Source organism: Notothenia rossii, assembly GCF_949606895.1.
Source record: "Notothenia rossii genome assembly, chromosome: 3".
In the NCBI taxonomy this organism is placed as follows: Eukaryota; Metazoa; Chordata; class Actinopteri; order Perciformes; family Nototheniidae; genus Notothenia; species Notothenia rossii.
Genome location: NC_136901.1, coordinates 12,719,251 through 12,733,497, shown reverse-complemented (window position 1 = coordinate 12,733,497; position 14,247 = coordinate 12,719,251). Strand labels below are relative to the sequence as shown.

Here is a 14,247-nt window from a genome sequence, read left to right as displayed (position 1 = left end):
ACTGGTACTGAATGTGCATCAAAGTCTTCCTACCGAGCCAAATACACCAAAAGATGTATGTAAACGACTAGGGATGTAACGATATACCGAATATCGCGGTATCGCGGTAAATAAACTTCCCAATACCGTCGTGAGACTGACTAAATCTATCGCGATTTAAAAAAAAAAAATTTTTTTTTAAACACTTTTTTTTTTTAACCTTTATTTTACCAGGTGGTACCATTGAGATCATCGATCTCTTTTTCAAGAGAGACCTGTCCAACATGGCAGCAAGTAGGTTACAACATGAAAATAAAACAACACATAACATAACACAAAAGGACATCGTATTTACAGGGCTACATTTACACACCTAGAGACGTTGACAAGTACCAACCATATATTTATATCTTGCCATGTCAATAAGCCTGGCGTTAGACTTTTTCGCTGTCCGTCATTTTGACAGACAGGATCGTAAAATATCCGTCATAATCCCTTATTACCCGTCGGGTCTGAACAGTTCACGATAGAGCATGCTCGTGAACTGTCAACGGGGGCGGTGTTATGCCGTGTGTGCATGCACCTCGCGGGACGCGCACAGCGTGAAGCAAAACCTCCCAGACATGTATTGATCTGTACGGCAAAGTACGGTTTGGGAACTATATAATTTCCTTTTGGAGGGCATGCATAACACGGCATAACACCAGAGCCTCGCTGCGGGGAAACGTTGGCGCTGTTCCTAGTTTGTTCTAATCTGTCAAAATGACAGACTGCTTTCAGATTTTTCCGTCATTGTTAAATAAAATATTCGGTTAACGCGACCACTGGTGTCCCAGCAACATCAGTACCAAGCGAGAGAGTTGTTTCCAGAGCAGGGGATATTGTAAATGCCCAAACATCCCAGCTTATAAATACCTGGAAATGTGGACATTCTCATATTCCTAAAAACCTGTCTGATGATGCTGAGTGAGTGACTAGTGAGTTTGAGTTGAGTTACTTGAAAAACTAAAGTGAAACTTGATTTATTTTATTGCAGGGTCTGATTATTAAATGTCCTTGTTTATTTGTGAGATGCAGTGGCATAAAGAAAATGCTTACTTTGTTTGGTAGTACCAGTAGGTACAAAAACACTGGTTTTCTTGTTCCGGTCTGTTACTGTCACTTTGTTTTTGACACTTTAAAATACTGCAATCCTACAAAAAGGCTGTAAAAATCAGATTTATTATGTAATAAAGAAACATTTTCCGAGTAAAAAAATGTTTTATTGAAAAAAAAAAAATTATGATTTTTTTCCCTTCCCTTTATTATTCAATATCGCGATAAATACCGTACCGTGGACTTGTTATCACGATATTATCGTACCGTGAGTTTTTGGTATCGTTATATCCCTATAAACGACAGAAGAAGAAATCACCCCAGTTGATCGGGAAACCAGTTAACCAGGGAACCAGTTAATCCGGAACATCGGCCCTGAGTTCATATGCAACTCGCAAATATCTTTCTCTCTCTCTCTCTCCTCTCTTCTCTGTCTCCTCTCTTCTCTCTTCTCTCTCCTCTCTTTTCACTTCTCCCTTCTCTCTCTCCCTCTCTCTCTCTCAATGTTGGTACGCAAATGCACCTTTTTTCAAATGACCCGGTGCACCTGCGTACCAGTTATGTGCAGCCCAATAACCATGGTAATAACCATGCTAATAACCATGGTAATAACCATGGTAATAACGCGTCACATTTACTTGAGTAATTTGTTTCTAAATTGTTACTCGCGTAGTTTTGCTGAATTCTTTGTGCATTTGTGAGAAAGTGTGTGCTTTTACTTCATTTTAATTGGTCTACACTCTTCTCCCTACGTTTATTGAGACTTAGCAACACATAGTTATAATATTCAGCGACAAATAAGATCTCTACACACACGATCCGGACTGCCCTGAAACCTCTCAAACTAGGATTCAGTAATTGACATAAGAAATATGTTTTTGTTGTATTACATTCCTGAGCATGTTAATGAATGACAGCACTCACATTTATTATAACCTGTTGAGGACATGTTTTAAAATAATGCAGTTATGTTAAGAATTGCATCTAATGAAGAGATACGTATTTGTATGATTTAATGTATTTCTACTTGAATACCCACCACTGCAATTAAGTCTGCATACAGTCATGTGATCCCCTCCCTTTTGTTATGACAGCTATCAATATTCCTGGACCCCCGGGACCACCTGGAACACCTGGACTACCTGGATACTCCTCAGGGGTGAATAAGCAGTTGTATTATCTTACAGAACACCACGAGATACAAACACCAGCGGTAATGTAGCCGTAGCTGAGCTGTAAGAGTGTTTCTGTGGTTGTAGGTGACGGTGTTGAGGACGTATGACACCATGACAGCCACCGCCAGAAGACAGCCTGAGGGCTCTCTGGTCTACATCATAGATCAAACTGATCTCTACCTGAGGGTCCGGGGGGGCATTCGTCAAGTCCAGGTGAAGCATTGACTTACTATCTTACATCGGCCGGACATATTACATTTATTAATGTAATTATTTAAAAAACTAATTGTATTCCTATATTTATTAAAAAAAAAAATCCTATATATTTATTTATTTAAGAATTTAAAAAATGTTTGTATTCCAATATTTATTTATTTAATTTGAACAATTCTTGTGCCTATATTTATTTATTTCTGTATTTATTCATTTATTTATGTTATGTATTTACACCTACGTCATATTGCAACCTCCATGCATACATGCTGTAACCCCCTGTATATTTCTGTTGTCTCTTTATTTTGCAGCTTGGGGATTACATTGCTCTGCCCGTTGTAGATGTGAGTGTTTTGGCTTTTCCTTCACATACTGTACAATGACCATTGTCTTAATGTACATAATGCACGTTATGTTCATTCACATAATGCCCATTATCTCCAGGGTAACGAGGTTGCAGCTGTGGAGCCCCCACCTGTTGTCCCCTACTCCCCTCACCACACCGAAAACACCGACCCCTCCGTACACGACTCCCAAAGGCAACCTGAGAGCCCCGTCTACCCGGACCCTCACCACCCTACACACCAGGATCCTCACCACCCTACACACCAGGACCCTCACCACCCTACACACCAGGACCCTCACCACCCTACACACCAGGACCCTCACCACCCTGCACACCAGGACCCTCGCCACGCTCACCAACCTACACACCAGGACCCTCACCAACCTACACACCAGGACCCTCACCACCCTCACCAACCTACACACCAGGACCCTCGCCACCCTACACACCAGGACCCTCACCAACCTACACGCCAGGAACCACAGTACCCGTCCAACCCTGATCCCAGATACCCTTCCCACCCTGACCCCAGATATCCCTCCAACCCTGACCCCCGGTATCAGCCGGACCCTCGGTTCCCTCCACCCACAGATCCACGTTTCCCGAGTTACACAGACCGCCTGAACCAACCGGACGGGAGGGTTTCTGTCAACACGGCTCAGGAGCGCCCTGCGTACCCGGACTCCCGCTACGAGGACCCTCGCTACGCCGTCACTCCTCAGCGAAGACCCCCTCCTCGTGTGCCCCACACTCCAGTGCACCATCATACCTCAGGAGCAGGGGTAAGAGAGACCACTTCCACACCATCGCATTTAATCTGAATACTTTATAGATCCTGGGGGGTAAACTGTGACGGTTGCTCTATTGTTAAATGTGCAAAGAAAGATTGAATTAAATGAAACAGAGAAAATATTCTCTGTTAAATGTAAATAAAAAGTAAACATGCACATTGAACAGTATATACAATAATATGTAAAAATGTGTATTTACCGTCACCACAGTTGCTCACATCTCCGCTAAAGTTTTTTAATGAAATCAAATATGAATGCTGTACATGTTGGTGTTCCCCAGCTCCACCTCATCGCCCTGAACAGCCCCCACTCCGGCTCCATGCGGGGGATCCGCGGAGCAGACTACCAGTGCTTCACCCAGGCTCAGGCCATCGGGATGAAGGGAACTTTCCGGGCCTTCCTCTCCGCCAAACTGCAGGACCTGCACAGCATCGTGCGCCGGAGCGACAGGGACCACCTGCCCATAGTCAACCTGAAGGTAGCCAGCAGAGGGTTTCTGGATATTTAAGGATATTGTTCATATTCTTCTCAAGGGTCCAATAAGAAGGTCTCATGTCTGCATGTTGATATCAAGGTAGAAACAGAAGAGGGTTATATTAATGGCTTTATTGTCTCATAATCAAAGATGAAATGATTGGAAACGTGCGATTTTTTTTTTGTCCTATTTTGATACAAAGAGTTGTACATTTGCAGGAGTGTAGCAGCACATGGAAGTAAAAGCAGAACTTTTATGTGAAAGTGCAATACATATTATCTACATATTGATCATAATAATTGTAATAATCTCTGTAACTATCTGCCCACCAGTTCTATATTCTTCACCAGATCTTTGCACTGATTTTTTGTGTGTCACCTTCATCAGGACGAGGTTCTGTATGACAGCTGGGACGCCATATTTAATGAGGGCAGGATGAAGGACAACGTGCCGATGTACTCCTTCGATGGCAAAGACGTCCTCAACGACAGCACATGGTGAGACAAAAATCATCCCCAAACCACCTTAACAGAATTTAGTTGGTATGCAGTAATCAAAATAGACGCAAATGTACTATAATTATTGACGCTGAAGTGTGTGGATGACTGCACCAATACTCGCATTTCAATTACTCCATTTCCCACTCTATCACCAACAAATAATATATATCAAGATTAAATGTGGAATTAAAGCCACTGGAAACCTAGTTTCAAATAATTATTTACACTGCTCTTCAGGTATTGGAGTTCTAAAATGTCCTCTTTCCCCATGTTTCCCAGGCCGGAGAAGATGCTGTGGCACGGGTCGAACGCCGCGGGGAGGGGTCAGGTGGACAACATCTGTGAGGGCTGGCGGGTGGGCGAGCGGGCGCTGAGCGGCACGGCTGCGGAGCTGCGGAGCGGCAACCTGCTGCAGCAGACCCCCAGCAGCTGCTCCGGCTCCTACGTGGTGCTGTGCATCGAGAACAGCTACATCGGCCAGGCCAAGAGATAAACACACACACACACACACACACACACACACACACACACACACACACACACACACACACACACACACACACACACACACACACACACACACACTGGACACCTCCCGAAGCCATGCTTTTGTCCATACTTTTCAGTATGTTGTAAATATGTTTTCCTCTTATGAATAATTAGTTTGTTTGTAAGCCATTCCCATATGGTGCTATACAGGACCCTCCCACATGTTGAACCTTTGTTTAAACTCAGGATATATACAGTAACACACCCTGCGGCAGCCATATTGGAAGTACACAAGGCAACAGTGTGTTTCCAGCAGGGACGCTCGCTTGTCTGTGAATGGTTCTTTTCCACTTTTAAGCTAGCAATCGCTTAAATGCTGATATAAATGTTGACGCTTGGTGCTTTATACTTAAGAACACACAGGCTGATTTTATAGAGGCAATTTACTTCTTAGAAAGTAGTCCCAATACTGTTTATAGATAGGCTTATCCAAAGTGTCAGGGTCACAGGTTTGTGCCTCTTGTGTAATACCATTACATAGATGTGTTTATTACCAAAAATTTTACGATTCAACATCAATTTATGGTATTTTAAAGAACTTTCCAAAAATCCTCAAAGACTCTTCTAACCATTTAGATGGAAAAATATTCAGTTATATGCACAATAAACAACATTCCTTTCATAATTAAAGATGAAAACCCATTTTCTTGTCCAATATATATACAACAAAAAATAATGTATTATATACATTTTAGATTCCTTTATGAATAAACGTATATGTTTCTTATCCAGAAGTAATCTTTAAGGATATTTGGATATTATTTTTAAAAGCTTTGATGCTAAACAACTTTTGTGATTTTTCAGGAAATGGTACGAATAATTACATTTTTATAATATTTCCTCAACAAGGGGAAATGTTATAATTAATATCTCTTGCCAGATATGTCACACAACAGCACCCCCCTCATTTTTATCCATAAAAGGGAAATAAATGTATCTCAGAAAAGGGATAAACCACTGTGATCATGCGTAGAAAGTACGTCTGTTTGAGTTACATTTCGAAAAAACAGGTAGATTTCATGTGTCCCTTTCTTCTTTATATTTACAACCCTAATACCTGAAGAGCAGTGTTAATAATGAATTAAAACAACGTCTCCTGTGGCTTTAATTCCACATTTACTTTCTATATACAGTCTATGTCGGAGCTAGAGTGGAAAATTGAAATACTCAGGTGGGCATCGGTGCAGTTATCCACACATTTCAGCATCCAACATAAACCTGAGTTATTGTTTATTAAAAATGGTTTAACTTCCTTTCTTTTACACTGATGTAACCTGTAACCCATAGCACTTCAGTAATAGTCTTTTTTATGTTGTGACTGTCTTACATGGGAAGATGTTTCCGTATTTTTTGCAGTAACAAAGGGATATTTATTTTTTATAAACCGTGCATTTTCTAGTATAGTGTGTGAATAATAACATTTCCAAATATACCCAGAAGATGTGCAGCCTTACACACACATTTCCTCTGATACAAAGTTTGTGCAGGAAGTATGCAAACAAATGTACCTACAGATATCTGGACAGGATTCAGCCATAACTGTTTGTCTATGCACTGTTGCTTTTTATTTCTCTATTTGTTTTTATTTGTTCACAAACAGTAAATGCACTGCAGCTAGCTGACAGCACTCTGCGGTTAAACTTCCAACACAGCCTTTCATTAGTTTCCGCATAAAGTGACGTTTCCACGTGCCTTAACAACTGCAGTAAGATCATTATTATCTGTTTTTTACTTTGTGTTGATGAGCATCCTTTTCAAATGCTGCATCTGCTTGAATAAACCTGTGTGGAAAGTGTGAGTGTTGTCTCCTTCTCTGCGAGGAAACAGAATTTGATGCCTCCCGTCTCTCTAACTCAGATTATCTGCGGTGCTGTCTGTCATATTCCTGTGTGTTCGTCGTCTTCCTGTCATTGGCCAGCTGCCTGCACAGCTGCGTCTCGTTTGTTCGTTAGTGAAGAGCTACCTGTGTCCTCATGTGACCGGCAGCCTGCCTGACTCCAGAAACCATTCCATGGATTGATGTTGGCTCAATAGTGGGGGGTGGGGGGGGGGTTAGTGATTTGCTGAAGCAGTTTTATACAGCAATATAACTACAACTTCAGGAAAACTACAATTTGTTTTAATTATTTTGAATGTAGATTGTCAGTAATGGAGGAAATTGTATGAACACTAGGGATGGGAACGATTAATCGAATATTCGAAATGATTCAGGTATTCGAATATGAATATTTTATTTTAGCTATCTTTGATATTTATTTTGATTGGAGGGGTGACCAAGTTGATTACATATTATCAAATGGATTCATTAAATGTATACGACAGTGCCATTTTAAATATCTTGAGATAAATATCAAAGAAAACTTGGTTTGGTTTCTATATTTATTTGAAAATGCATTTATTAATAAAACTTTTTTTATAGGATATGTAAAATTGGTTAACCGTTTTTTTGGGGGTCGAATATTCAAATATAAATTTGCTTTCCAATTCCCATCCCCAATGAACATGTCGTAAAATACTGAAATTGTAAAAGGATTTAAATAGGATACCACGTGATATCTAAGATCATTAAATAGAAGATCTGCAGCAATAGTATAAAAATATATAAAAGCTTTTATTTATATAATGTACATAGGTTAATACTCCCAAATAGCATGCGAACCGAAAAAGTATGTACAAAATTCAAATATATGTACAATCTGTAAAACAATACATGAACTTGTGTACAAGAGGTAAGAGTGACACGTTTAAAAGTGACAGTATTCACAGTAATTGGCACTTTCACTGATATAATAAATAATAAATGCTGACTTCCAAGAGTTCCTATGTTGGATGTCCAGTCTGGTTGCTATGGCAACAGCCAACATTTTTCTGCTGTTGCTCTCGGCACAGTACAGACGGCCCGAGGAGCAGCGAGCACTTTCTTGTAGTTCAGGCGGATCACCAGCGAGCAGAAGTGACTGACGTCCACGAAGTCGCAGCAGAGGACGTTGAGCCCCCCCGCCCCGCCCCCCGGCTGCTGCTCGCTCGCCCAGCGGAGCAGCAGAGAGAGAGCCCTCAGGGTCAGGGTCCTCATGTCCTGCAGGGGGTGCAGCAGGATGTACGCAGCGTCTTCTGTCAGGTTCAGCCCACTGACGTAGAAACCGTCTGTGAGAAAAGCAGACAGGTGAATATCAAAAAGTTAAGTACATGAGTTTTTCAATTTTATTCCACTATTTTGAATATATTGCTTTTTACTCGTATGTGACATGAATGTGAGAGACATCTATTCTTTTACTTTGTTTGGTTTTGTTGACTTTGTGGACTGATGAGAATATGATGTTTAAATGTCTTGCCTTTGTGTGGACCCCAGGAAAAAATACACTTATTATTAATAGGGATCATAAATACAGTCAAGTAATACAACTATAGTTGACTAATTGATAAGAAGGCCAACAGGAAAAATAAATGCCAAATCATTTTAAATAGAAAATCTTTGGGTTTGAACTGACGAAACAAGACATTTAAAGACATCACTTTGGACTTTGAAACCCTGGGATGGACATTTTCTATATTGTGATGTTTTATAGAGTAGACGATTCATTGAGAAAATAATCTGCACATTTATTAAACATTTAAATAATGCCTACAGATTGAATTACTCAACAGTATGTGAGGTATTAAGGTGGTCTCATCACATAAAAGGAATATTCAAATATGATTAAATCAGTATTCAGCACCGGTGCCACTTTTGCAGGACTTTTACTTCAAACTAAGTTTATTTTTAGAGTAATATATCTTCCTCTTCAGCCTACCTGGTCTTCCTCTGTGTTTCTGCTCCTCCAGATAGGCGATCACTTTCTTAGGGTCCGAACTGTCAGCATACCTGAACAAGAGCCAGAGTCAGTTAAATGTTTTTAATAGTTTTGAGCTAATTCCATAAATCAGCAAAACTACATAAATTCATGTATCTAATAAAGAACAATTAGAGATTTGTATAGAGAAGCGAAGTCCCTCCCTTTCTGGGGGGGCTCCATCATGGGACCTTATTTCGGAAAAATTATGTATTAAAGTCAACGGAAAGAGAAAGATTATCTTTTGATCCCGTTTGAATTGTGCCACGAATTACACATATGATGTTTGTCAATCATAAAAATGTGTCGTAAAACTGTGAAGTAACACTTTTTAACACAAGGGGAGTTAGTCGGTTCCGTAAGAGCCAGTATGCGGGACCGGGACTCTGGGATTTGTAGTCTTTCTAGTTGCGTATTTTTCAGTCTTACTTTAACAGTTTTAAGACAAACTGTGACTTTTTTGACATGGAAATTATTTTTGAAGATTGACAAATATCATGTGTGTAATTCGTGGCACAATTCAAACGCGATCGAAAGATACGTTTTCTCTCCCTTCAATACATAATTTTTCTGAAATAAGGTCCCATGGGTCTGAAGTAGATGGGCGGGACTTCGCCTCTCTTTACCAGTAAGGTATCCCAGTCCACAGCTCAGGGTGCTGCAGCACCATCTGCTGGTCATCATAGGAAACTACAACCTGCTGACCTCTACACCAACAGGAACGCAAGGTGGGACTGTCCTGCAAATAAACATATATTATTCAAAAACCATTAATTTTTTTTTGTATGTATTATTAAGTCTGTGACATTTTCGAGTGGTTAGAAATCTAAGTATACCCAATGTACATTTTGTATTAGTCAGCAAAAACACATTAGTAAGGCTAAAAGAAGAATATATTTGATATTTATAAAAGGATTTGATGATCTTATTTAGAAAAATGACAACTGTGTTACCTCTGAAGAGCATAGTTTCTTTCCAAAAAGGGAGATGATGTAATCTGCAAGCTGGCAGTGATCTTCATCGGTCAGTGACTCGAAATGAGAGCAGGCAATGATGATGATCTCTTTCGGATGTGTGTCTAACCAGGTAGCCAGTTCCCCCAGGGCCTCCTGCACACACACATTTTGTATTCTCTTTTTTCTCATTTTCCTCTATGATGTTTTTAATGTAAACCCCATTCAAACCTGAGACTGAGTGTGTGTACCTTCACAGTGATCAGTGTGTAAATGCCGTGGGCGAAAAACAGTTTCCCGCCTCCCGATGGTTTCCTGGCGATCCGCAGGTCAAAGAAACGAATTCCCAGATCACACTGATCACTCAGGACCGACTGCTACACACACGGGGGAAGAAGACAAAAGGGAATCAATGTCAAATGTATGATAATCCATTGCATTTCACAGCTTTTCTTTGTAGAAAATACAATTTATGAGGCGCTTTTGAAACATAACAAGTCATATCTGAACACACCTTTATTCACACTTCATTGTGTAAACTTATGTATCATCATAAATATTTCAGAATTCAAAAGGAAGTTGTTTTACTGGGGAAAATGTGCATGTGTTTCTCAATTAGAGAGATCGCCTAAATCCAATCACGAGTATTTCCTGATTCAAAATAACTGCTCAAATGTAATTAAAGAGTGTTAGCTCCAATTAAATCAAACTCTCAAGTAAATACAATCTTCCCTTTTTACTATTAGGTATCTGGTCCATCTGAATAAACAGAGCATTTGTTTCCAAGTAAACATTACCTACCAGCATTAAGCCATAATAATCTAATCAATTATAATTACATAGAGCAGAGGACATTTTCCGTGAAAATAGTTCTCAGACTTCTGCAAAAAAAATCAAATTAATTCAAATTGAATTAAATAGAGCAGAGTTGTTTTTTTCTTTTTACATAATGTGTTATTCAGAAAAATAGTTTCAGGTAAACATGTAGAAATCATATCTTAGCAATAAAATCCTGACTAGGGTGTTTGTGCTGCAGTACTTTGTTAATTGTGTACCTCTAGTTCAGTAATCTTTGTAAAGAGGCCTTTCAGTTTGCTGCCAGTGACTTTGAGCACATACAGGGGGGAAAGTTGTGGAAAGCCACCTGAACGCACCATCAGATTGTCTCCCTTCAAATCCACTGAAGGGCAGGCCTCAATGATTGTACGTGTCACATACAGTACATCTCTACCTGTGTGGTGGCCCAGCGGTAGATGCAGGGTCGAGTCCAGCAGGGACACAGCCTGTCAATCACTCTGAGGAGGCGGGGCTCTGATTTCAGGACAGGAGAGGAGACGTCCAGGCAGAAAGACATGCTGTCATGGCTGCCTGTGGTCAGAGACGGAGGGCAGACACACTCAACAATATGCCCCAAAGCAGAGGGGAACGTACTCTTTAAAGTTACAGTAGTAATAACAGTGTAGACGTACTCCGTTAAAGTACCTGAGTAAAAGTATTAGAAGATCCTTTCAGTTAGTCAGAATCAGAATCTAGTTTATTGCCTGGTACGTTTGCAGAAATGTGCAACATATATTCAGAGAGATCATGTGACTCCAGCTACAAACCAGATGTTATTAATACACTCATGAGAAATACTTATTTTTTAGTGGATTTAAGTGCTTCTTCTACTTTATATATCAATATTTAAATGAAGATTCTGCTGTGTTTTGGGCTCAGTATGCAGAATGCCTGGCCTATATTATTGCATTATATTAAGTGATGGATTAATATGTAAAACACCTTATGTTGCAGCTGGTAAAGGTGGAACATAACTGATAGTATACTGCTGGGTAACTATATACTGTATAATAAGATATCATAACAAGTTACTGGATTTCTATTTTGTATTAATGCTCTGAATCAAAACCTATACAAATAGCATTGTTATAGGTTGTTTTTCATGCAAATAATAAATACAATAGAAGTACTCAAATCTAAAAAAAGAGGTGTGTGCTATCGTCTGGAGTAATTGGGTCATGGTCATATGACATGAAAACTATGAAAATAAATTTGACTTCTCATATAAAAAGAACAGGTACATTTTCATAAAAACATTAAATAGAAATAGAAAAAGGAAGTGTTTCTGTTTTACCGGGTATGGCCAGGTTCCACAGCGGGACATCCAACAGCTCTGCGGGCAGAAGGGACATCCAGTCCGGGTTCCCTTCGAGCTGTAGCCGCTCTTCGTCTTCCATGTTTTTATACCTGAAATATCGTTGACCTGTTCAACTAAATACTTACTGTTGGTAACATGTTCCTCTTCCTCTTTTTGGAATACAATACAACAACCACAGTTTGTTTATAAAATCTTCCGGATATATAACGTTTTCAAGCTAACGCCTGTAAAATAGGAAAACACTTCCTGTTACGTCATCTTTCAAAATAAAAACGCGACGGAATTTACATTTCGAAACAAAAGCCTGACCCACTCTTGAACTATTTGTCGTGTAACAAGTAGTTACATTCACAGAAAATGTATAATAGCATCATAGTATTTAGTCCTAAACCTCTCTCTAAAAGAAAATGCATTATCTATCTACATTTAATTTGTAATGGCTGTTAAAACATGAGGCTGCCATTTAGCCCCGATAATGAAGATAAATGCAATGAATGAAGGCCTTTTTCATCCCAATCATTAAACATTCTACTGACTCAGTTAGACCCCTTTCTAATATAGCCAAAGTCAGTGCCAAATAAAGACAATTCTATTAAATAATTCAAAGTCTCCAAAATGCTACAACTACTGTCACAAACAGGATGAATGTGAAGTATTTTGTTAAAGGAGGATGAAAGCGTAATTAAGGAGCACTATTGGAGTGACTTTGATGGTTATTGGACTCAGGATTCATTCATTTGGATTCCCGCTGTATGAAGAAATTAAAGGACGACGCAAGTGGAAACAATTCACAAAGGGTGTTTAAAACACATGCTCAAAGTAAACCGGATTTTGCCGATGTGTTTATGTGGATTCAAAAATCGTAAATAATCTACAAAATGGAGGAGACCGATCTGATCGGAGCAACTGTGACAAATAATCCAACTGAAACCGGCATGGACAATGACTATGTTTTAAAAATGCGCTTATCCAGACAAGCCTGGTTTGGACACTTCACGGGCAGAAGAAACATTTCTATTAAAGAAAGAATTATACATTGCTGTCTTTTTATGCCTTTAATAGCTACTAACTTGAATTTTTATTCAAATTAAGTAATCAATTATTTTTATATATGTTATTGTAATGTAGAGACAAGGCTTTTAGTGACAATCATGTATTGCGTTACAATTATATACAAAAAAAAAAGTCTAAATATGATATTTGGCCTCAAATCATCTGAGGCCTGGCGCCCCCCCTGCGATCTTTGGTGCCCCCCCAGGTTGGCAACCACTGCCGTACACAATGCTGTATTTCAACTCAGCAAAGTGTTTTTGTTGAGGAGAATTTGTCCTTTAAATGAAGTCAGGAAAATGCAATTAATGGAGAGTTGTTTACACTATCATTAGGCTTGTACAAAACACGCCATTGTGAGTATTTCCCTGACCTGAACTGAAAGTTCTGCTTTCACAGGCCTGAGTTAAAGCCCCTTCTTTTTCTATTATTACAACGTTTTTTTAAGTTCCTATACAAACTGTACAGGGGTTTAACCGGTTTAACCTTCTCATTACAGCCGCTCTACTATTACATTTACTGATGTTCAAGGCCGATAATACATTAAATCAAATGTTGTGTTCACTTAAATAAAACCAGCAGAGAATCTAATTCTACAAAAACTATAAATGAATAAAAGCAGCACGTCAAGGGAGCCACACATGAACAGATTACAGTCGGTACTCTGAGTTGCAGAAATTAGGCTAAGGACTGACAAGTGGCCGCTGTTTAGCTCCGTCATGTTATCGCTTTTAGAATAAACAGTTCTTGTAACACCGGGTTCAAATCCGGCATGTTCTAAGAGGAAATACCTTTACAATTTATAAAACCAATTAAGGCTTTATCTGATTATCTTGTTGGATTTTATAGAGGCGTGCGAAGAGACTTCTTCCATATATAAATATTTCAGTGAGTCAAAGTGTGTCCGCGGTGAAATGTAATAAAATGAAATGCTATCAAATCAAGACGGATCAAATTTTTATAAAATATTGATCCGATCTCAGGTCATCAATCTGAATAGCTGTGATCTGACACGTTCAATAACAGAGATGCCGCTTTAGGGCAACATGTATACCTATCTTGTTCACCAGCCTAATTTAGTCATAAACTGAGCAACCACAACTCCAATATTATTTCTCGGCGTGTATATTAAAAGA

At 39.3% G+C, this 14,247-nt stretch overlaps 2 protein-coding genes across 7 annotated transcripts in view; one reads left to right on the top strand and one right to left on the bottom strand.

The window, feature by feature from the left end:
- Positions 1–6,918, top strand: part of LOC307034001 (uncharacterized protein) — a 46,986-nt gene extending 40,068 nt beyond the window's left edge. For all 6 annotated transcript variants that reach the window (XM_079672669.1, XM_079672668.1, XM_079672667.1 and 3 more), the window contains 7 exons: positions 2,169–2,233; positions 2,334–2,462; positions 2,774–2,806; positions 2,907–3,590; positions 3,880–4,077; positions 4,462–4,571; positions 4,854–6,918. In XM_079672669.1, coding sequence (XP_079528795.1) covers positions 2,169–2,233; positions 2,334–2,462; positions 2,774–2,806; positions 2,907–3,590; positions 3,880–4,077; positions 4,462–4,571; positions 4,854–5,067 — 1,433 coding nt within the window. In that variant the 3' untranslated portion in view covers positions 5,068–6,918. The remainder of the gene's footprint in view (positions 1–2,168; positions 2,234–2,333; positions 2,463–2,773; positions 2,807–2,906; positions 3,591–3,879; positions 4,078–4,461; positions 4,572–4,853) is intronic.
- A 795-nt stretch (positions 6,919–7,713) lies between these two features.
- LOC307034012 (PI-PLC X domain-containing protein 1) lies at positions 7,714–12,298 on the bottom strand. The gene is made up of 7 exons (XM_079672688.1): positions 12,038–12,298; positions 11,138–11,274; positions 10,158–10,283; positions 9,907–10,062; positions 9,580–9,692; positions 8,915–8,985; positions 7,714–8,267 (listed from the first exon to the last, which is right to left on the bottom strand). The coding sequence occupies exons 1-7, from the start codon at positions 12,138–12,140 to the stop codon at positions 7,969–7,971; spliced, it is 1,005 nt and encodes a 334-aa protein (XP_079528814.1). The 5' UTR covers positions 12,141–12,298; the 3' UTR covers positions 7,714–7,968.
- Positions 12,299–14,247: the final 1,949 nt, after the last annotated feature.